Source organism: Haematobia irritans, chromosome 5 (assembly GCF_050003625.1).
Source record: "Haematobia irritans isolate KBUSLIRL chromosome 5, ASM5000362v1, whole genome shotgun sequence".
In the NCBI taxonomy this organism is placed as follows: Eukaryota; Metazoa; Arthropoda; class Insecta; order Diptera; family Muscidae; genus Haematobia; species Haematobia irritans.
This window is the reverse complement of record NC_134401.1, coordinates 41501102-41525920: the sequence shown is the minus strand read 5'-3', so window position 1 is coordinate 41525920 and position 24819 is coordinate 41501102. Positions and strand designations below refer to the sequence as shown.

The following is a 24819-nucleotide window of genomic DNA, read 5'->3' as shown; positions in this document are numbered from 1 at the left end:
ATAGCGTCTGCAAAAGATGGCAACCTCGTAAGATGTTAATTTGCTTTGTTTGTTGTTTTTTTCCAACATCCACCGATACGAGACGTAGTGACCCGCTCTCATACGCGATAAAATTGTTAATTGAAAACGAAATTGAAAAATTAAATAAATAAAACGCGAATTAGAATATTTTGAATACAGAATAAGTCTCTTGTATGGTGCTATATAGTTAACATGATTAATTTTCTAGTAAATGACATAGCAAAACAGTGACCTCCAACTCCAGAAAACAAAAAAAAAATATATAAAAATTAATGAAAACAAAAGGAAAAAAGGAATAAGCAACACATGACTAATATTTACTGGAGTATTTTGTGAATAGAGGTGCTAGCCACAACGGTTCCAAGCAAAGACTATTAATAAAGAAGACATGAGATAAGCTTGCTCTTCCTCTTTTTCTTGAAAAAACAGAGATTAATATCATACATGTTCCATGAGACGTTGCAACTTTTTTTCGGTTTCTCTTTTCATTTTGCATTCGTAACAAAACTTAATTCGCTTATTTTAGCAATTTTTTTAACTCTTAAACGAACAAAAACACTTTGTGAAACATTTTATTAATAATTTAGTGCAACCGACACAGAAATTTGCGTGAAATGTTGGAGAAAATAGCTAAATAAAAATTGTCTGCATCAAACCAGTAAGTTCGGAGTGCTTTTCCAACAAGTATGATATTAATCTCTGTTTTCTAGTACTAACACTATCAAAGCCCATTTCATGTCTTCTTTATTAATAGTCTTTGGTTCCAAGTGTAAGTTGATTATCGAAATCAAAAACAATTGAAGAAGAAGATGTGAAAATGGCAGCAGAGGGTATCAAACCATTGACGGCGTTCGATGCAAACGTGTCGTTTATGATTTTTTGTTCCACAAATTAAACTAAGAATAAAAAGAAATTTATATCAGGGAATGACGTAGAACCATCGGTCAAAAGTTTCTTATTATTATTTACACAAAATTTAACATCATTTGTGAGTTTTTAACAAAAAATATTGCAAATTAAAAATGAACGAACGTGTATGTATCGAACACCGTAAATGCAACTTTTGGCATGACGTTGCCCATTCTCCCGTCTTCATCATCTATTGTTTTTGATCGAAATATTCTGGAATAATATTTCGAAGGTTATTAACCTGATTTGTTTTTTTTTTATCCTGCACTGAAATTGTCTCATTGCATTTTGTTATTTTGTTGACTGTTTAATGTATGTAATATTGTTGTTGTTAATTCTATAAAAAATCGTCATCTTAAACGAACACACAAAGAAACAAACTCAATGAAAAATATGATGATAGTGTTGTCCGTCCGTCCGTCTGTTGTGTCTACACGGTTGCAAGCAAGTTGCTGCTTCTTGACACTTGATTGTCCACCATATGCGTGCTCGGACCATGTATCGCCTATGGCCGCTGCCATTTTCCTGTTGTTGTCCATACTATCTTTTATATGTAAATTCGTCATTCGGAGATTTATTTATAACAACACAACAAGTGTCCAAATGCATTTACCACACAATTTTCCATATTATTCATGAGTAGTGGGTGGCCTTGCGATTTTTCATTTGCGTCCAAATAAACTCGAGAACAGAATTGGTCACATGTAAATTTTTGGGAATTTCTAACTTTTATTTGTATTCCTTCTTCCCCTCATAGTTCATTCAACTTTCGCGTTTATTAACCAAAGACTATTAATAAAGAAGACATGAGATAAGCTTGCTCTTCCTCTTTTTCTTGAAAAAACAGAGATTAATATCATACATGTTCCATGAGACGTTGCAACTTTTTTTCGGTTTCTCTTTTCATTTTGCATTCGTAACAAAACTTAATTCGCTTATTTTAGCAATTTTTTTAACTCATAAACGAACAAAAACACTTTGTGAAACATTTTATTAATAATTTAGTGCAACCGACACAGAAATTTGCGTGAAATGTTGGAGAAAATAGCTAAATAAAAATTGTCTGCATCAAACCAGTAAGTTCGGAGCGCTTTTCCAACAAGTATGATATTAATCTCTGTTTTCTAGTACTAACACTATCAAAGCCCATTTCACGTCTTCTTTATTAATAGTCTTTGTTATTAACAAAGACTATTAATAAAGAAGACATGAGATAAGCTTGCTCTTCCTCTTTTTCTTGAAAAAACAGAGATTAATATCATACATGTTCCATGAGACGTTGCAACTTTTTTTCGGTTTCTCTTTTCATTTTGCATTCGTAACAAAACTTAATTCGCTTATTTTAGCAATTTTTTTAACTCATAAACGAACAAAAACACTTTGTGAAACATTTTATTAATAATTTAGTGCAACCGACACAGAAATTTGCGTGAAATGTTGGAGAAAATAGCTAAATAAAAATTGTCTGCATCAAACCAGTAAGTTCGGAGCGCTTTTCCAACAAGTATGATATTAATCTCTGTTTTCTAGTACTAACACTATCAAAGCCCATTTCACGTCTTCTTTATTAATAGTCTTTGTTATTAACAAAGACTATTAATAAAGAAGACATGAGATAAGCTTGCTCTTCCTCTTTTTCTTGAAAAAACAGAGATTAATATCATACATGTTCCATGAGACGTTGCAACTTTTTTTCGGTTTCTCTTTTCATTTTGCATTCGTAACAAAACTTAATTCGCTTATTTTAGCAATTTTTTTAACTCATAAACGAACAAAAACACTTTGTGAAACATTTTATTAATAATTTAGTGCAACCGACACAGAAATTTGCGTGAAATGTTGGAGAAAATAGCTAAATAAAAATTGTCTGCATCAAACCAGTAAGTTCGGAGCGCTTTTCCAACAAGTATGATATTAATCTCTGTTTTCTAGTACTAACACTATCAAAGCCCATTTCACGTCTTCTTTATTAATAGTCTTTGGTTATTAACACCTTTGATTTGTTTTTGTCTTTTTGTTTACGTTTAGCCGTACCGGCGAGCCCTCTTGACAACCTACACAATAATCATTTTATAAATTTTTGCCGTCTGCTCTTTGTTACCAACAACAACAACGGCATGCAAATGTGTTAACATGTGGTTTTTGTTTTTGTACGTCTTCGACTTTGTTAAATTTGTAATACCAGAGTGAGTTATAGTGCTACTAGTCATCGTCTATTGTCCAATTATGAAACAAGGAATAATATGGACAAGGAATCAGATGTAATATTTAGTCGTTTAAAACGTATATGCAGATGTATCAATTTAAATATTGTGTATTTCACAATTTTGTATGACAATAAAGGCAATATTATACGAAGTATGATATCCCCTCAGCCCTTAAAATAAATGCACGTTAATACAGGTTTTTTGTTTTGTATGGTCGTGATTGTCTTTATCTTATAGCTTTATAATATTTAGATTTACTTTGTCGTCTTTTATCAATATTTTAGCTACAAAATCATGTACGTTGATAGTCTCCGTCAAATCAGATATAAGGCATTGGAATAAATTCTCGAAAATAAACAGTAGAACATTATATACCCTGAATAGTTGCTTAGCTTGTATGTTGCTGTAAGGCTACACACAGAATTTCCAACAATTTCAGGGAGCAGGTTTGCCCCCAATAGGAAAATTCTAAGATTGATGAAATAATTTTCCAACTCATATGGACAACTGTGACCACCAATGGCGGCTCTCCCATTGTTTTCATCGAGCTTAGGGTCAAAGTCAATTGAAACATTTTAAGCTGTATGATGATCTATAAGATTTTGATGGGTGTAGGAATTATCGGTTCCTCTTCATTGAGTTTCATCTTTCCAATTGCGCGTAATTTTTTACCTATCCGAAGAATGTAACATATATTGATTTTAATTATCTCTATCAACTTATTGATACTAACATTTGTATTTTAATACCTAGATATATGTGTTTAGCATAGGCTTCAGTATTGACTTAGTAGTCTTAATAACCGGATGGTGAGTCCTTCTCTCTGTAGCTGGTTACAACCCTCTGTTTCATATGCAATTCAAAAAAAATGGAAAAGTATTGGGTTCCAGATTTAAGGAGGACTAAACTATATATCTTTCACATATAAAACTGGAACCCCATCTTCATTTGGGCACAGTGTTCACATTTCTCTCGAGGATTAGTGCCTCCACTTTGTTCCAGCCCAAAAATTAAGACTTCCAAACACATTTTGCAATATCCGTTTTTACAACCGGATAGTGAACTAAAAGATCTTTCACATATAAATCTGGAACCCCATCTTTATCCACTTGGACATATTTCCCTCAGTTTCTTATGGGCAACATTACTGCGATTCGGAAGATTTGTGGCAAAAGGTTTTTATACCGATCGAAAGCTATCGTTTTAGTTTATCTTTGGTTAAAAATTTGCTTTTCTATCTTTTCCCGTTTGGCCAAGTTTTATGTCGTATTTTATCGCAAAAGAAGGTTTTGTATTCATTTTCCACATATAGGTGGCGCTGAAACGAATATTCATACAAAGAAACCACTGAAAGGTGGACACTTGCGGTTGCCTAAATTTTGTCCACATTTGGGAGATGTCTGGTTATGAGAGGTTAATTGTAATGTGTTAATACAGCAAACGTCCCCTGACAACTGTCCACATATGAGAGGTGTCCGGTTTTTAGAGTGTCCTAGATTGAGAGGTTTCACAGTATACGGATTATTTTTCCTTACATGCGTTACCACCTGATGATATGTCGCAATTAAATATTTCTTTTCGAAGTAAAATTGAAGGAATGTCCAGAAGTTTTTAAATCGCATCCCTCGCCATTGTACCCCCACAGTCAGCTAACAAGGATGGTATTTTAAATGTTTAAAGTTTTTACGAACCCAAATAAGTTAATTTTGCAATGGCTAGGACGAAATATATCAGCCTCAGGTCGTCGACACGAGAACGAAGTAGGGCGAAATAGTGGCCGGAGGCTGGTTTTCTGAAAGGTGAAACAAAGGCCTAGATAAAATAACTAGATGGGAACGAAAAGACCCAAATTGATTATAAAAAAGAAAAAAACTTACGCCAAAATAAAAAAAAATAAAAAAAAAATCTGTTAGCGATGAATAATAATAATAATATCTCAATTCAATTGTTAAATTGTGTTTTTCCCTACATATCAGATATAATATTGAATCTTTTTAACTCAATTTTGACTACCTCTGTATTTCCTTCGGGCTGGAAAATGGCTCGTGTGGTGCCAATTCCCAAGTTCAAGGTGGTTAATGGGCCGGATGACCTACGACCTATCTCTATTCTCCCTGTCTTATCGAAAATTTGTGAGCATTTGATTAAGGATCAGTTGATTTTTAAGTTTGGGAACAAGATTTTGAGTAGTCAACATGGTTTTCGTAAGGGCCATAGCACCACATCTTTACTATTGCACCTCACTGACTCCATCCGAGGGAATATCAACTCCGCCAATACCTGTGCTCTGGTCTCTATTGATTTGACGAAGGCGTTTAATTCTATTTGTTTTCTAACTTTGATTAAAAAGCTATGCCTTAGATATCATTTTTCCATAACCGCGTGTAGATTTATTCTTTCATATTTGAGTGGAAGGACTCAGTTTGTGGATTTGAATAAAAGAACCTCTTGTATTTTGCCTTTAAATTCCCCAGGGCTCGATTCTTGGGCCGCTGCTTTTCCTTTTATATATGGATGATTTGGGGGAATATTTAAGTGGTTGTGCTTGCTCTTTATTTATGTATGCTGATGATGTTTTCCTTCTCTTTAACTCTCGTCGCGGTTTTTCTGATGTTTTGGAAAGCAACATTAATTATTGTTTGGGTAGAGTCGCACAATGGTCAAGTGATAATTCTTTTGTTGTAAACCCACAAAAAACGAAAGCATTACTGTTTGGCGGTGATAGTGATGCGATCGATGTCCGTTTGGCGATGGATAGGATTGAATTTGTTAGTCAGATTAAGTGTTTGGGAGTTCTAATTGACCAACATTTAAGTTTTGTTCCTCATATTGAGTTGGTTCTGAATAAATTATATTCTACCTTGCGTCGAATTTATTCATGCAATTTAGTCTTTCCACCTTGGATTCGATACAGACTTGCACATGCGTTATTGTTGCCTGCTATAAGATACGGTCTGGAGATTTTTTCGGGAGTGACTGCTGCCCATTTTCAGCGATTGAAATACGCGATGAATACTATTGTCAGGTTTGTCTTCAATTTAAGAAGAAGAGATCATGTTTCAGAATTTGTGGTGAGGTTCCTTGGTGTATCGTTTTCTCATTATGTTAAGTGTGCCAATTTGCTCTTCTTATATAAAGTTATTCGTAGTGGGGTACCTAGCACTCTATGCGACTATTTTCGATTCTCTCGCTCGACGAGAAATCCTCAGATTGTGATTCCTCGTATCTGTTGTTCTTTATATGAAAAGTCATTTCTTGTGCGGGTCGCTCGTATCTGGAACATGTTGCCTCTTGATTTGAGAATTTTCTCCCATTCGAATAATGCTTTTCGCTTAAAAATGTATCTTTTTTTTCGGGAGCATCAATTTTAAGTTGATATTGATATTCTATAATGCTCTATATTTTTGGTGCTAATAACTGGACACTATCTGTTATTTAGTCTTTTGAATTCGTATTCCCTTACATTATACTTACTTGGCGGGGGCCCTTTATTTGACCTCGCTTTGTATTACGAAATAAATGGAAATTGAAATTGAAATTGAATAAGTTTAGTTGATTTTTGAAATGTATATAGGGGTAGAACCCATTCCATCGTATGTTGTATGTAATGTAGTTGCTTGACAAAAAACACTGCCTAAGTTTTTGTTTCGCATTGCCAATTTTGTTTGTTTTTTTTTTATCAGTGAAGCACGAACTTAAAATTGAAAACGATTATTGCGTTCAATTGAAAACGATTATTGCGTTCATAGAGAAAGTGTCAGTTTTTGTTTTGATTTACTGATTTGACCCTGATCAGACCCATTTTTAAGCGTAGTTAAATCTGAGATTTTGCTTATTATTAAACCTCTTTTTTAAGGCATTACCACCTTTTGATGTCGTATAGGTGTTAATTTTGTTTATTGCCCAAATTGATAAATTCTGTCGAAATTCGTCCACCGGCCCCTGAAGTTCACCACCCATTCATCATTTCATAGCATACTTCGAAAGATTCCGATTTAGAAAAACACGTCCATTAAGTTTAATGGTAATGAATACTACTATATGGTGTACCTCGAATTCCCAAGTTACTTTCCAATATGTTCCAAAAAATAGTTTAAATCGGACCGCTTCCCTGGTTGATTTTTAAGAAATTTCTAAAATGGCTTCTGGCATCATTATGTGGTTCTTCTAGTCTCCAAACGCAAAAGATTAGAAAGGTACGGTAATGATACCATACGATTTAACAAAATAATGTAAACCACCAAAAAACTTGAAGTTCAAAATATTTTGACCGAAAATGTTTGTATATCTTAATTAAATAATAATCATAGCTGGGATTTCCTTCACTCTTTTGTAAAAACCCCCCATATTATTAGGGTGATTAAATACTCAATGCTCATCGCCTAGATGGTTACGTGAAATTTTTGATTGGTGATGTGGTAAGAATGTATGTAAAATTAGAAAATAAAATACGCTATTTTTAATTGTTAATAATATATTCACGACTTTATAAAATCACACCACGCAACACAAATATCTACCCACAATAGAATTTTTAGGTTTTAGTTTTACTCCCAAATGATATGATAGGTCTATCGAGATACAGTCAGCAAAAAAGTTGTACACCAATCAATTTGAAATAAATTGTGAGACGATATGAAAATTATAAAGTAAATATATATGTGTTATTCCTTAAGTTAAAGCTTGAGATCCGGGCTACAAAATAAAAAGAAAAGTAATTCGAATTTATTTATGCACAAAATAGATTATTTAAATATTCTGAAGAATAATTTGGCCGAATCTGCCCAAAAAATGGGTCTGGAAGATAGTTTAGTTTAGGTTAGGTATAGTGGCAGCCCGATGTATCAGGCTCACTTAGACTATTCAGTCCATTGTGGTACCACATTGGTGAACTTCTCTCTTATCACTGAGTGCTGCCCGATTCCATTTTAAGTTCAATGACAAGGGACCTCCTTTTTATAGCCGAGTCCGCTGAAAAATTTTTTGGTGTTCGGTCGAAGCAGGAATCGAACCCACGACATTGTGTATGCAAGGCGGGCATGCTAACCATTGCACCACGGTGGCTCCCGTTTGGAAGATGAATTTATGTTTGTCCAAGATAACGACCCAAGCATTATTCCGATATTGTTAAAGAATACTTGCTATACAACACCAAAAAAGCATTATCTCACCCTCGGTAGAATCCGGACATGAATCTAATTCAACACCTGAAGACATATATGAAATCAAAGCCGAAAAACTTTAACATTTTTAGAAAATAAGAAAGAAAATTAATTCGGATTTATTTCCCTAAACCGAAATAAATTCGAATTAATTTTTCTTTCTATTTTGTAGCCCAGATATCAAGCTTTAATTTAAGGTATAATACATATTTATACCATATATCTACTTCATATTTTTCATGTCGTTTCACAATTTATTTAAAATTGATGGGTGTAAATTTTTTTGTCTGACTGTATTTTTATGTTTTTAGGGATCGCCCATCCTTAACACAAATGTTTTTAGATCACTTATGCATATAAAGACGTCATCCTTCCTATTGCATCATGGTGGCTTCCAAAAAATATAATCAGGCAATCTATGAATCGACCATTTTAGGGCATATAATTGCATTAATTGTATTTCTATGTAAATTGTATTTCCATGTAAGATTTTTGTCAAAATTTTTTTCTATGGAAATTTTTGTCAAAATTTTATTTCTATCGAAAATTTTGTCACAATTTTATTTGTATAGAAAATTTTGTCAAAATTTTATTTCTATAGAAAAGTTTGTCAAAATTTTATTTCTATAGAAAATTTTGTCAAAATTTTATTTCTATGGAAATTTTTGTCAAAATTTTATTTCTATGGAAAATTTTGTCACAATTTTATTTCTATAGAAAATTTTGTCAAAATTTTATTTCTATAGAAAATTTTGTCAAAATTTTATTTCTATAGAAAAGTTTGTCAAAATTGTAGTTCTATAGAAAATTTTGTCAAAATTTTATTTCTATAGAAAATTTTGTCAACGTTTTATTTCTATAGAAAATTTTGTCAAAATTTTATTTTAACAGAAAATTTTGCCAAAATTTTTTGTCTATAGACAATTTTGACAAAATTATATTCCTATAGAAAATTTTGTCAACATTTTTTTCTATAGACAATTTTGTCAAAATTTTATTTCTATGGAAAATTTTGTCACAATTTTATTTGTATAGAAAATTTTGTCAAAATTTTATTTCTATAGAAAATTTTGTCAAAATTTTATTTCTATAGAAAAGTTTGTCAAACTTGTAGTTCTATAGAAAATTTTGTCAAAATTTTATTTCTATAGAAAATTTTGTCAAAATTTTATTTCTATAGAAAAGTTTGTCAAAATTTTATTTCTATAGAAAACTTTGTCAAAATTTTATTTCTATGGAAATTTTTGTCAAAATTTTATTTCTATGGATAATTTTGTCACAATTTTATTTCTATAGAAAATTTTGTCAAAATTTTATTTCTATAGAAAATTTTGTCAAAATTTTATTTCTATAGAAAAGTTTGTCAAAATTGTAGTTCTATAGAAAATTTCGTCAAAATTTTATTTTAACAGAAAATTTTGCCAAAATTTTTTGTCTATAGAAAATTTTGACAAAAAAAATTATATACCTATAGAAAATTTTGTCAACATTTTTTTATATAGACAATTTTCTCAAAATTTTATTTCTATACAAAATTTTGTCAAAATTTTATTTCTATAGAAAATTTTGTCAAAATGTTATTTCTGTAGAAAATTTTGTCAAAATTTTATTTCTATAGAAAATTTTTTCAAAATTTTATTTTATTTCTATAGAAAATTTTGCCAAAATTTTTTTCTATAGAAAATTTTGACAAAATCATATTCCTATAGAATGTCTTTCAAAATTTTAGTTCAATAGAAAATATTGACGAAATTTTAATTCTGTAGAAAATTTTGCCACAATTTTATTTTTTAACAATTTTTTTTTAATTATCAGTTCTTTATGCCAAATATTTTTACTGTGCATCTTCTTTTTCCAATTATATTAACAATCTCTCCCATATCGTTTTTAAGTGAAATTTTTTGAGTGAAATTACCATTAACACTTGTATCAACAGAAAAATTCCTACTATGAAAACATAATTACTCTCAACTGACCTATCCTACGCAATAAAATGTTATTATTCATATCATTAACAAATTATAGACTAAAAATGTGCAGATAAAAATACACTTTTCATTCCATTCAATATTATTTTGTGTGATGAAACAATAGAGCTACGAAACACAAGTATGTCAAATGCCCGTAAATGGATTGATGGTGGCCGATCACTTGCTTTATCATTGCCTCTTGGCTTTGTGTTATTCTTAATGCTAAGTAGTAGTGGCTTTTAATTCTCCTCTGTTCTAGTTCAATGTATTAAATAAAAAAAATAAAGAACACTAACTAAATAAGCGTTGTCAGGCTTTTGTTATTCATTTTCCTCACATTTTTTTAATAATGACATTTTTTATTTATTTATTTTTTTTTTTTCATTCAGTCTGTAGTATAAACGACAAGAGGATAAAATGAGCTTTCATAGCCGTAGTTCTAGTGAAGTTGACACCACACCATTTGGTGAGATTCTATCTGTGTTCATCAAAGATTTTGGAAAAGATTTTGAATTCGATGATGTTAAGGAAAAAGTACAAAACCTATTTACCGGTGATGAATTTGACTACATAGAAAAGGCGGTATGTATAAATTCTACTATATAGCATAGCGAATACTACCAGATGGTATATTAATTAATTTTTAATTTTTTTTATAGAAAAAAGATGCACAAATTCTACATTTAATATGGGTCTTGGAAAAAAAGTCGGACGAGTGTATTATGCAATTTTTGGATGCCATTTCATATGACTACAAATGGATTGTGAACAAAGTAAAGGCGGAGCTGGTAAATCACAGTGCAGATACAAAGTTGTTTTTGGAAACGCTGCGTGACATTCAACATGACAATCAACTACATACCGATTATAATGTACATCGAACAAAACCTGTAAGTAGGCATTTATTTTGTACAAGTCATATAGTCAAACCGTACAATAAGTTCCTACAATATCCCTATAATTCTATAAGCCAAACATTCGTCATGGAGTTCTCTTCCAATTTCGGCTTTCTTACCAAACTCCATTATCTGTCATATAAATATTTTTTATGTCCCTACTTCTATGGCTTCGGTAATTGAAATATCGTTTTATCATATTTCTGTAGTAATGATATATAGATCGAAAAAACTTAAGAATTTGATTTTTTTTTTTTTGTAATCTCGAATAATCGACTTTGAATAAAAAATCAAAAAGTCAAATACTCATAAAATGTTGAAAGATTTTTCAATAATCGCAAACTTTTTCAAATTTCTAAAAATTCCATATTTGAAAAAGTCAAAAAATCGATTTTTCAAATTTTTTACAATATACAAATCTGGAAAAAAATTGAAGAAAAAATTTAAAAAAATCCCAAATTTTAAAAAAGTGGAAAATTCGAAAAGTGAATTTTTCAACATTTTGAAAATTATCTAAAAGGCGACAAACTTACAAATTTTAAAAATGGCGAAAGTTCGAAAAATTAACTTTTTGAAAAACAGCCTTTACCAAATTTTGGAAGCGAAACGATTGATTGCAATGAATTTTTGAATATCATGTCAAATATATCGCTTCTTAAATACAAAACCACACTGTTCAAAAAATATCAAAAATTATTTTTTACATACAATGTAAAATAAACGATGAAATTTTATTGTTTCGCTAAAACAGCCATCATTTTATGGTTGAAAACACCCGTAAACACACACGCACATAAACATATAAATTTTACAAAAATCATAAAATAATTAAAATTAGCTTTAAAAATGACGCTCCTGTATAATTTTCTTATTTTGACTTGTGGTGCTTTTGTATTTAGGAAGCGATATATAGGCAACTTAGAGTAGAAAAGTCGAATTTCCCATACTTTGAAAAATTCGAAAAGGCGACATATTTAGAAATTTTAAAATAGGCGAAAGGTCGTAAACTCAACTTTTTTAAATTCGTAAAAATTCGAAAACTGGAAAAGTCGCCCTTACAAAATTTTGAAAACGAAAATAACAGACAGTTGTTATTGAGCTTTGAATAACATGGTAAATATATATATTAAAAAAAAAAAAAAAACTATATAAAAAAGTGTGTAATGTCGAATAATCGAATGGTAGTTGGTGGTCACTGAATTTAAATATCTTCCTTTTGGCAAAAAAATGTGGATTTCAAAAATCTATGAAAAATTTACTCAATTTGCATATTTTTTTTATTTCATTTCCAGTTTATGTCCTTGGTTCGCTACTTGAGACGTCTCAACAACAAAAACCATAATAGTGTCGTACTATTGGGTGGTCTTGGCACAGGGAAAAAATGGCTGGCCATAGATGTCTGCTCTGATTACTCCGTAATGAAGAAAATGAATTTCAAAATGTTTTGGATAGATTGCCTTAAATGTACAAGCCCCCAAGAAGATTATAAAGCTCTTAAGACATTAATGATAAAACTAAATCCCGATTACTCTTTCCAAGATCAATCGGATTGTAGTATTCATGAGAAAATTAACACATTAAGGGCACAGATTAAACATATTCTAGAATCGAAGGAATTTATCAACTGCCTTTTGATACTAGCCAATGTGCAGAATGTTAAAGCTGAGAAAATCTTTAATTTGGGTTGCAAACGTTTGATAATAACACGAAATCAAAAAGTCCATGACTCCTTGTCCGATAAATTAAATCGTAAAATGAATTTAAACGACAATGGTTTGGATATTGAGGAATTCTATTTGCTTTTGGATAAATATATAAAACGTTATAGTTGGCGTGAAGAGGCAAGATCGTATGCCAATGACATTTATCACTCGAGCAATGGAGATCCCTATATGCTAAGTATAATAGCTCAACAATTACGTGTTAAAAGATCGAATTGGACCGAATGGAAAAGGAATCTGGATAAATTGCAGTAAGTAAAAAAAACATGTAAGGGAAAATCTATTTGTATATGCATATTCAGCGCCACCTATATATGAAAATATGACTAATATATGAATACAAAAAATCGATATAATCCTCCATAGAAATCGGCCAAAGGGGGTAGAGATATAATACCAATTTTATTATCATTAAGGAGTACTTCAATAAATATAAATATAAAATTTTAACTAAAGATACACTCTAGCTTTCCATTGGTGGAAAAACCGTTTGTCAAAAATCTTCTGAATCCCCGTAATGCATCAGATACCAAACAGAGAGATAAGGGACCACTGTAGGCAAATGGAAAAAGGTTGCGTCCAGATTTATAAGTGAAAGATAGATATTTTTGTCAACTTTCCGATGGTAAAAACGCATATTGCAAAATGTATTTAGGAGTCTGAATATATGGCTTGGAAAAAAGTGAGAGAAATGCGCCAAATGGATAATAGTGAGAGAAATGTGCCAAATGGAAAAGGATGAGCATCCCAATTTATATGTGAAAGTTTTTTCAACGGTTATTCCAATGGAAATCTATCGCTTCAGTATATCTTTGGTTCACAATTTAGCTTTTCTATATCTTCATATGGCAAAATTTTGTTTGTATATGTAAATAACTAATTTTTCACATACAGGTGGCGTTGGAATGATTTATTTCCCATACATAAGAAATATTTTTGTACTTAGGAGCCTGAGAAGATCAGAATCCTTAATTTAATTTATCCATGTTCTTCACTGATTGCGTATTTCTTTCAGGATTCCGGATAAAAAATTTCGTAAAGACATCGAAAATTCCCTTCAATTGCTAAGCCCAGAACAAATGAAACTATATGCCACCTTATCAATATTTCCCCATTGTGCTAAAATACCAGCAAAGGTAAGTCTTGAGATTGAATTAATGAATTTAGCTCCCAAATTTATAATTTTATTTATATCTATATAATTTTTTATCTCTTTGTTTTCTTTTTTGGTTTAAGCTCTTGGCAACTATATGGAAAAAGGAATTAAGCGATACTGAGATAATCATACGGAAATTCCATACAAATTCATTTGTTAAGACAGAAACATTAGATGATCATGACACAATGGTTTGTTGTTTAAAATATGTTTACAGTTCATATATCAAGAATTGCCCAAATATGCAAGCTTTAATAGATGCCCAGGAATTACATCGCATTGTTGTGGATTACTACAAGTAAGTATAATTCCGGTAGTCATGTTGAGATTACATGGAAAAAACATGTACATTGAAACCTCACAAACTTGAGCACACTGAAAAGCTGACATCTTGGACAATTTGCGTGAATTATTATCACATTAAAATTAAACTCTCATAAATTAGCATCTTCCAAGTGTGGACAAAGTTTGGGTTAAAAAACCAGACTATTTTCTGAAACCGGCAGACGGTTTTTTTAAAGAAACACTAGTCATTGTTGCCACAAAAATTCAATGTAATAGTATTCAATGAATTTTATTTTGCAGTCTATCCAATGTTTTATGTTGCAGTCTATTAATATAACCGGGTCTAATTGTCTTAAATTGGCCTTAAATTAACTATTTTACATTGAACTTAAAAAACCGAAACTCGGTTTTTAAGGGCACCACCGCAAATGAGATTTTCAACAAAACCGACAATCGGTGTAGAAAGGCAAACCAATTCAACGGTTTTGATCACTTCACACAAAAAAAATGTTTTTTGTCTTCAGTCACCAAATTAATTTTTAATTGAAATGCCTTCAATCAACTAAAAAAATTTATTAAAAAATTTATTGGTCCAATAAAAAAAAAATAATTGATAACATTAACTTTTGTGATTATTTTTTTTTAATTAAAAAATTTGTTGAATCTATTACATTTTTAATTGAATATTTCGTAAAACTCAATTAAGACTTTAATTCGAAAACATTTCGTGAAATTTTTTCTGTGCACAGAGAAGATCAAAAATCGATTTCGACGTATTTTTATTGATGGGAAATGGCTTGGCGTATAATATCACGCGTTTTCACAAATTCTTGCGAGACGAGTCCTTATCGAGTAATGCCTCCAATTCAGCATCTTTAAACTTCTTCGGCTATCCTGGATGTTCATTGTCTTCAACATCAAACTTCTTAAATCGACGGAGAAGCTTCGGAAAGTAATGGTTGCTGTTTGGTGGACACGACATATTGAGAGTACTTCAATAAATATAAATATAAAATTTTGACAAAATTTTCTATAGAAATAAAATTTTGACAAAATTTTCTATAGAAATAAAATTTCGACAAAATTTTCTATAGAAATGAAATTGTGACAAAATTTTCTACAGAAATAAAATTTTCTATAGAAATAAAATTTTTACAAAATTTTCTATAGAAATAAAATTTTGACAATCTTTTCTATAGAAATAAAATTTTTAAAAAATTTTCTATAGAAATAAAATTTCGACAAAATTTTCTATAGAAATAAAATTGTGACAAAATTTTCTACAGATTAAAATTTTCTATAGAAATAAAATTTTTACAAATTTTTCTATAGAAATAAAATTTTGACAATCTTTTCTATAGAAATAAAATTTTTAAAAAGTTTTCTATAGAAATAAAATTTTGAAAAAATCTTCTATAGAAATAAAAGTTTTAGAAAATTTTCTATAGAAATAAAGTTTTGACAAAATTTTCTATAGAAATAAAAGTTTTGACAAAATTTTCTACAGAAATACAATTTTGATAAAATTTTCTATAGAAATAAAATTTTTACAAAATTTTCTATAGAAATAAAATTTTTAGACAATTTTCTATAGAAATAAAATTTTTACAAAATTTTCTATAGAAATAAAATTTTTTTAGAAATAAAATGTTCATAAAATTTTCTATAAAAGAAAATTATTAGAAAATTTTCTATAGAAATAAAATTTTTAGAAAATTTTCTATAGAAATAAAATTTTTAGAAAATTTTCTATAAAAATAAAACTTTCAGAAAATTTTCTATAGAAATAAAATTTAGATAAAATTTTCTATAAAAATTAAATTTTTAGAAAATTTTCTGTAGAAATAAAATTTTGACAAAATTTTCTGTAGAAATAAAATTTTGATAAAATTTTCTATAGAAATAAAATTTTTAGAACATTTTCTATAGAAATAAAATTTGGACAAAATTTTCTATAGAAACAAAATTTTTAGAAAATTTTCTATAGAAATAAAATTTTTAGAAAATTTTCTATAGAAATAAAATTTTTAGAAAGTTTTCTATAAAAATAAAACTTTCAGAAAATTTTCTATGGAAATAAAATTTAGATAAAATTTTCTATAAAAATAAAATTTTTAGAAAATTTTCTATAGAAATAAAATTTTTAGAAAATTTTCTATAGAAATAAAATTTTGACAAAATTTTCTATAGAAATAAAATTTTGACAAAATTTTCTATAGAAATAAAATTTTGACAAAATTTTCTATAAAAATAAAATTTTTAGAAAATTTTCTATAGAAATAAAATGTTTATAAAATTTTTAGAAAATTTTCTATAGAAATAAAATTTTGACAAAACTTTCTATAGAAATAAAATTTTTTATAGAAATAACATTTTTAGAAAATTTTCTATAGAAATAAAATTTTGACCAAATTTGTATAGAAATAAAATTTTTAGAAAATTTTGTATAGAAATAAAATTTTTAGAAAATTTTCTATAGAAATAAAATTTTTAGAAAGTTTTCTATAAAAATAAAATTTTCAGAAAATTTTCTATTGAAATAAAATTTAGATAAAATTTTCTATAAAAATAAAATTTAGATAAAATTTTCTATAAAAATAAAATTTTTAGAAAATTTTCTATAGAAATAAAATTTTTAGAAAGTTTTCTATAAAAATAAAATTTTCAGAAAATTTTCTATAGAAATAAAATTTAGATAAAATTTTCTATAAAAATAAAATTTTTAGAAAATTTTCTATAAAAATAAAATTTAGATAAAATTTTCTATAAAAATAAAATTTTTAGAAAATTTTCTATAGAAATAAAATTTTTAGAAAATTTTCTATAGAAATAAAATTTTTAGAAAATTTTCTATAAAAATAAAATTTTTTGAAAATTTTCTATAGAAATAAAATTTTGACAAAATTTTCTATAGAAATAACATTTTGATAAAATTTTGATAATAGAAATAAAATTTTGATAAAATTTTCTAAAAAAAATAAAATTTTGATAAAATTTTCTATAGAAATAAAATTTTTAAAAAATTTTCTATAGAAATAAAATTTTTAGAAAATGTTTTATAGAAATAAAATTTTTAGAAAATTTTCTATAAAAAAATTTTGACGAAATTTTCTATAGAAATAAAATTTTGACAAAATTTTCTATACAAAAAAAAATTGACAGAATTTTCTATAGAAATAAAATTTTGACAATATTTTCTACAGAAATAAAATTTTGGCAAAATTTTCTATACAAATAAAATTTTGACAGAATTTTCTACAGAAATAAAATTTTGACAATATTTTCTATAGAAATAAAATTTTGACAAAATTTTCTATAGAAATAAAATTTGGACAAAATGTTCTTTAGAAATAAAATTTTGACAATAACAAAAAAAATATCAAAAACTTCAAAATATGAATTTTTTAAATTTGGTAGATATTTTTGTAAAATTTTATTCACATTTTGATTCATTATTTTTGGCACAAATTGCAACCGTGATTTAGAGCCAAAAAACAAAACTATTTTCACTCCGAATTACACTGAGAATGAAACCTATAAAATGAGGTTATGGCATGAATATATGCAGAAACAATATCACCAAAATATTACTAATTAAAAAGTTGATTGAAATTGAAAACTTTGTCAAATAAAAAATTAATTGATACAATTAACTTTGTAAACAAACTCTCAAAGTAAAATGAATCAAGTAAAAAATTAATTGAAATTTGCTTATAAAATCTATCTATGTAGTTTCAGTATTGTCTGAGTATATCCTGAACTACGCCATCTGTTGTCAATCCCGAATTACAATTAAGATAACTAAAATCTTACGGTATGTGGCAAATATTTTCTTATACATGTATTTTTTATCTTTTTAGAGTTAAAGATCATCTGGAAATTCGTAAAGATGTTGATTTGTATTTTGCTCCACAACATGATGATTATTTCTTTCGTTGTATTGGCTATCACATCTATGGAGCTAGATGTATGCATCTATTTCCAAAACTTTATATGGACTTTGGTTTTTTGGGCCAAAAAATGCGTCATGTCGGATTGGCCAGTACCATTGCTGATCTTAAAGATTATGAATATGAGATATTGAGTGGAGGATCGGAACGTGTATTAAACAAATTGATATTATTTTTGGCCAGAGTAGAGGAGAAACTTTTACATGCCCCAGATTGTTGTTTGCTACAATATGCCCTACTGGCTGGAGAAGATATAATAAAAGAATTGGCTCTTCAACAAATATCACAATTTCCACGAAGAGTGTGGTTCCAAGAAACGTAAGTAATTTCGAATGTGGTGGCTAAGGCACATCGATATAATTGTTGTTGTATTATTTCAGAGGACAATTTCATCAGCGACGCTTTATTCTCAAATTAAATAGTAGCTGTAAATTAATACGTATTTTGGAATCCGATATTTGTATAGCAGTCCTAGAGAATAATGAAACCTATCTTGTTGATATATCCTTAGAAGCTGTATGTGCCCCCATACAATTGATTAGAGGTTCCAGTGTCAATATTTTGGATATAAAAGCCTTTAATGGCAACAATCATATATTAACCTTGGACTCAATGGGTCAATTGAAATTATGGAAAATTGCCGATGAAGTAAGGCGTATGTTAGATCAACGTCGTAATTCCCGAGAAAATTTCAATCACATCGATTATAAGTTGTGCCATCAACCGATACCCACACGTACTTTTAAACAAATCATTAACGATCGTCTGCGTGGCTTTAGACGTGTTGTGGCCTTCTATTTGGAAGTTTTGGGAAATAAATTGCATGTTGCTCTGGACAATGGCAATATAGTTATTCTTGATTGGGCTTTGGAGGAATTTCAAACTAACAATAGCTATATGCCTTGTAAAACTGATATCACGGATATAAAATGTGTTTGTAAAGTCAAACAAAGCCATTGGATGATATTACATTCGAAAACAGACGATACCATTGATATAACCTTTGTCAATCAACGTAATACCGGCAAGGAGGAGATACATTTCAATTGGCCCCAAAATTTAAAGAATTTCATATACTACGAAGTTTGTGATGATATTATCCTGTTGGTATTCCGTAATACTATTGTTCGCCTAAGGCCTAAATTCGATACAGGAGTAGTGGCTGGCAATGTGGATGTATTATTTGACAATGATCATTTCAATATTACCTGTGCTAGAACATCGTTGAGACACAATTATTTAATTGCGGGTTCTGACAATGGTCTACATGTCTTCGATTTGGCCCAAGAACGTGAAGTTTTAGAAAGTATTGTCAGTGAAAATGTAAAGTCTGTGGATATTTATGATCTTGATGATGAGGAATACCAATGTATGGTAACTTGTGGCATAAAAGAGAAAAATATTGTCTATCTTTTGTGTCTGTGCAAGTCGTCGGACAATACCTTAATGTGGCAACATAGCAATTTACATAATTCGGCCTTGGTAAATGTGGCCGCCGAACAGCGAAGTAATATACGTCTAGTGGGCCAACGTATGTTTGATGTTGCCGGTTATGATAGCCAGACAAATCTATACGCTGTGGATACCATGAATCGTGTTCATCAGATCTCTACATCAGATATTAAAAATTGGAATATTATGGAATTACCCAAAGCACTGCCCAAAATAACTGCCATATGTTGTAATAAACGTAAAGCCTTTGTAGCCTTGCATAATGGTCAGATATTTGATTTACGCCTGAGAAAATGTATAGGCGAATGTGAAATAACTCAACCTATTGAAAAATTGAAATTAATCTCTTTATCGAATGATGAGGATATTTTGATAGCATCATCGAAAGAGTATACCGATATAATGCTGCTGAATGTGACATCGGGAAAGAAATTTGCCCGATTTAAATTTTCCACCAATAATTGTTTCCCCATAATGGAAGGCTATTTATTATTGGTGAATAATTATGGTGCTGCATTGGTATGTTAGCGATGTAATAATCCATTTAAAGGATTTATTAAAAATTTTATTTTATTTTTAGCTTTTGTCAAAGGACATATCAAGTACATGCAAAGTTGTCATAGAACCTTTTCAGTTATTGGCCAGTTGTGATCTTAAAGAGAATGTTCTTTTCCTAGGATTTACAAATTTCCTAGTAAGGGTAAGTAAAAAAATTAAAATGTAAATATAAAATTAATATATAAAAATAAATAATTTTTTTAACGAAATTTATCTATAGAAATGAAATTTTGACAAAAAATGAAATAGTGACAAAATTTCCTATAGAAATGAAATTCTGACAAAATTTTCTATAGAAATGATATTTTGACAAAATTTCCTATACAAAAGAAATTTTTAGAAAATTTCCTATAGAAATGAAATTTTGCAAAAATTTCCTATAGAAATAAAATTTTCAGAAAATTTCCCATAGAAATGAAATTTTCAGAAAATTTCCCATAGAAATGAAATTTTCAGAAAAATTCCTATAGAAATGACATTTTAAGAAAAATTCCTATAGAAATGAAATTTTGACAAAATTTTCTATAGAGATGAAATTTTCAGAAAATTTTCTATAGAAGTGAAATTTTGAGAAAATTTCGTGTAGAAATCAAATTTTTAGAAAATTTCCTATAGAAATGAAATTTTCAGAAAAAATTCCTAGCAAAATAAAATATTGACAAAATTTCCTATAGAAAAGAAATTTTCCGAAAATTTCCTATAGAAATGAAATTTTGCAAAAATTTCCTATAGAAATGAATTTTCCGAAAATTTCCTATAGAAATGAAATTTTCAGAAAATATCCCATAGAAATGAAACTTTCAGAAAATATCCCATAGAAATGAAATTTTCAGAAAATTTCCTATAGGAATTAAATTTTCAGAAAATTTCCTATAGAAATGAAATTTTTAGAAAATTTCCTATAGAAATGAAATTTTCTGAAAATTTCTTATAGAAATCAAATTTTTAGAAAATTTCCTATAGAAATGAAATTTTAAAAATATTTCATATAGAAATGAAATTTTGCAAAAATTTCATATAGAAATGAAATTTTGCAAAAATTTCCTGTAGAAATGAAATTTTACAAAAATTTCCTGTAGAAATGAAATTTTGCAAAAATTTCCTGTAGAAATGAAATTTTGCAAAAATTTCATACAGAAATGAAATTTTGCAAAAATTTCATATAGAAATGAAATTTTGCAAAAATTTCCTGTAGAAATGAAATTTTGCAAAAATTTCCTATAGAAATGAAATTTTCAGAAAATTTCCTATAGAAATGAAATTTTGCAAAAATTTCTTATAGAAATGAAATTTTGCAAAAATTTCCTATAGAAATGAAATTTTGCAAAAATTTCCTATAGAAATGAAATTTTGCAGAAACTTCTTATAGAAATGAAATTTTGCAAAAATTTCTTATAGAAATGAAATTTTGCAGAAATTTCCTATAGAAATGAAATTTTGCAAAAATTTCCTATAGAAATGAAATTTTGCAAAAATTTCCTATAGAAATGAAATTTTGCAAAAATTTCCTATAGAAATTAAATTTTTAGAAAATTTCCCATAGAAATAAAATTTTCAGAAAATTTGCTATAAAAATTAAATTTTCAGAAAATTTCCTACAGAAATGAAATTTTGCAAAAAATTCCTATAGAAGTGAAAATTTGCAAAAATTTCCTATAGAAATGAAATTTTCAGAAAATTTCCTATAGAAATGAATTTTTCAGAAAATTTCCTATAGAAATGAAATTTTCAAATAAATTTCTATAGAAATGAAATTTTCAGAAAATTTCCTATAGAAGTGAAATTTATTAGCCTAATTCGAGATAGTGGTAAATTTCTTTTAAAATTTTTACAAAAAGTTGGTTTTTGAAATCCAAATTAATATACTTAAAAACATAATAATTATAATGATAAATACAATTTTTCCTTTTTTAAAGATCTACACTTTAAATAAAACCAGTAATGAAATTGAGTGCGTAAAACGCTGTGAACTAAGGGAGAATGGCTCTACGATTACTTGCCTGACTGCTTCACCTAATGGAAAACTTTTTGCCATAGGTTTAAATCCCACCACCCCATTGAGGTCAAATAACAATACAATAACTGCGAGTAACACCCACAATAACTTAAGATCAAGTGGCGATATTGAAGTTTATAAACTAGAAGATAATTTTAAAGAACAATTATTGTACTGTCTCAAATCACATACAACTCCCGTCTACGATATGATTTTCTCACCACAAAATGATGTTCTTGTAAGCGTTTCAGAACAAATATGCTTTTGGAATATTTCGTTTATAGTCAACAATCCTCTGAACGTAAACAATAGAAAGAGACATAGTTCAAGATTCTCATCGCAAAGGAGTGCAGAAGAAGTGGATGCCACAAATCTAGTTGATAGAAGAGCTCGAATAATGAGGGGAGCCGATGAGGCTAGAAAAACCATGAATAGTGTATCATCTAATTGGACGACCAGTATGCAATTGTCCTTGTCCATGTCTTTTGATTGCGATGCAGAAGTTTTTGATGAAACCAGTCCTGCCACCGAGGAGGAACAGCAAGAAAATGTATGGCAAACACTAACGGGACCCGGCGATAAGCCTGAATTGTTATCTTGTTTGAAACTGGATGGTAATAAAGCCACACAAATATTCACCAATCATGAATTCACACAATTCTACACAATAGACGATGAAGGTGTCTACTATAATCTCAATGTCATTCAACAGCCCACCCCCTCGGCACCATCGCCCATCAAAGAGGATTCCCCCGATACTGTAGACCTTGGAGAATATCCGATGTTAAATAATTTGGATGAGGTCAATCATAATTTGCCTTATAGAGAAATGCATAGACTGTCTGTGGCCTCAACCATCTCTGGGGCCGATGTTGTCGATAATATATTACATACGTGACAACAGAAAATACTCTCTACTGCTGCTACTGCCAAAATACGCAGTACTTATGTCTTTAGGTATTTTAGTGAGATTCTAACGTCCCTTTTAATTATATGTAGTTTGATGTTTTTTAGTCATTTCATTTATACAAATATGTATGCATTTTTAATGTCATAGTCTAAGACATCGTTGCAAATTAATTTGTTTTGCCTTTTGATGTTTGTGTAAAATATGGGCCATATAAAAACACACATCAAATTTGAAATATATTTAGTCAGTATTATTAAGTCATTACATTCATTATACATTTTCGAAATTTAGCCAAGGCTCAAATCTGTTTATTATGAAAAAAGTATTTTTTTTTTTTTACAATCAATACATGTCAATTAAGTGCAATGTTTTTTAATCGGTTATCCATTTCATTTTGTAAATTTTTATTATTTATCATTTTGGAATTTTATTTCATATTTAGTATGAAAATTTACTCAAGACCACATTTGAGTCTATATTTTGTTTAATCATTTTTTTTTGCAGTCTTTTTGTGTTGAAAATATTAAAAAAAAAATAAATAAGTGAATAGTCTATTCTTTTACTAATAGGTTTAAAATGAGATTTGTATAAATGTACTGCCAAATTTATATAATAAAATTAAAACATTACTTTATAATGTTGTTTTTCAAGTGTTTGGGGTTTACTACGATATTAGATATAAACAAAATGTTTGTGGCATAATCTAGATTTTATGGAAATTCCATTCACGATAAAAATAATTGTAATCCATAGAACAACCCAGCAAAAAAAATTTGAAGTTTTTCAAAAGGCACAACTTTAAAAGCACTTCCAGAAGATGTACTCCCAATGATGTTCTTTATTTTAACTACACAGGAAGTTCTTTTTCATTCAATTTTTTCCATATTTTTAAAGCGTAATTTTAACTTTTTTTGTTTCAAATTGGTTAAAAACAGTTTAAGAATTCATAAAATGGTACAAATTATTATTTAAATTTTGTAGGAAAAAATGCTAAATCCAATCTGAAAAAATTGAGAATTTTTGAAAATATTTGAGGTCAAACGTTTAAGTCAAGAGTTAGATCGAATCCATTAAAAATTAACAGGTTGGCTGATAAGTCCCCGGTCTGACACATAGATGGTGTCGCTAGTATTAAATGCATATTATTTTTATATAGTACCAACCTTCAAATGATTCGTGTCAAAATTTGACGACTGTAAGTCAATTAGTTTTTTAGATAGCGCGTCTTTTGTGAAGCAACTTTTCTTATTGTGAAAAAAATGGAAAAAAAGGAATTTCGTGTTTTGATCAAATACTGTTTTCTGAAGGGAAAAAATACGGTGGAAGCAAAAACTTGGTTTGATAATTAGTTTCCGGACTCTGTCCCAGGGAAATCAACAATAATTGATTGGTATGCAAAATTCAAGCGTGGTGAAATGAGCACGGGGGGCGGAGAACGCAGTGGTTGCCCGAAAGAGGTGGTTACCGACAAAAACATCAAAAAAAACACAAAATGATTTTGAATGACCGTAAAATGAAGTTGATCGAGATAGCAGAGGCCTTAAAGATATCAAAGAAACGTGTCGGTCATATCATTCATCAATATTTGGATATGCGGAAGCTCTGTGCAAAATGGGTGCCGCGCGA

At 28.9% G+C, this 24819-nt stretch overlaps 1 protein-coding gene across 3 annotated transcripts; it reads left to right on the top strand.

Annotated features, from left to right (window-relative positions):
• The first annotated feature begins 52 nt into the window (after positions 1-52).
• Dark (Death-associated APAF1-related killer) lies at positions 53-23737 on the top strand. 3 transcript variants are annotated; one of them, XM_075309804.1, is made up of 10 exons: positions 53-192; positions 10659-10851; positions 10929-11159; positions 12458-13137; positions 13902-14022; positions 14123-14340; positions 18188-18595; positions 18658-20248; positions 20310-20429; positions 22204-23737. In XM_075309804.1, the coding sequence occupies exons 2-10, from the start codon at positions 10687-10689 to the stop codon at positions 23179-23181; spliced, it is 4512 nt and encodes a 1503-aa protein (XP_075165919.1). In that variant the 5' UTR covers positions 53-192; positions 10659-10686; the 3' UTR covers positions 23182-23737. The 3 variants fall into 3 exon arrangements, with proteins under 3 accessions (XP_075165919.1, XP_075165918.1, XP_075165917.1); XM_075309803.1 differs by having other exon boundaries at positions 76-363; XM_075309802.1 differs by having other exon boundaries at positions 76-790.
• The last annotated feature ends 1082 nt before the right edge of the window (positions 23738-24819 follow it).

Bases quoted from the DNA above. Each gene is read 5' to 3' on its own strand.
- Dark (XM_075309804.1), top strand. From the start codon at position 10,687: ATGAGCTTTCATAGCCGTAGTTCTAGTGAAGTTGACACCACACCATTT. The intron at 11,160-12,457 runs GTAAGTAGGCAT...TTTCATTTCCAG, and splicing joins ATGTACATCGAACAAAACCT to TTTATGTCCTTGGTTCGCTA. The intron at 14,023-14,122 runs GTAAGTCTTGAG...TTTTGGTTTAAG, and splicing joins GTGCTAAAATACCAGCAAAG to CTCTTGGCAACTATATGGAA.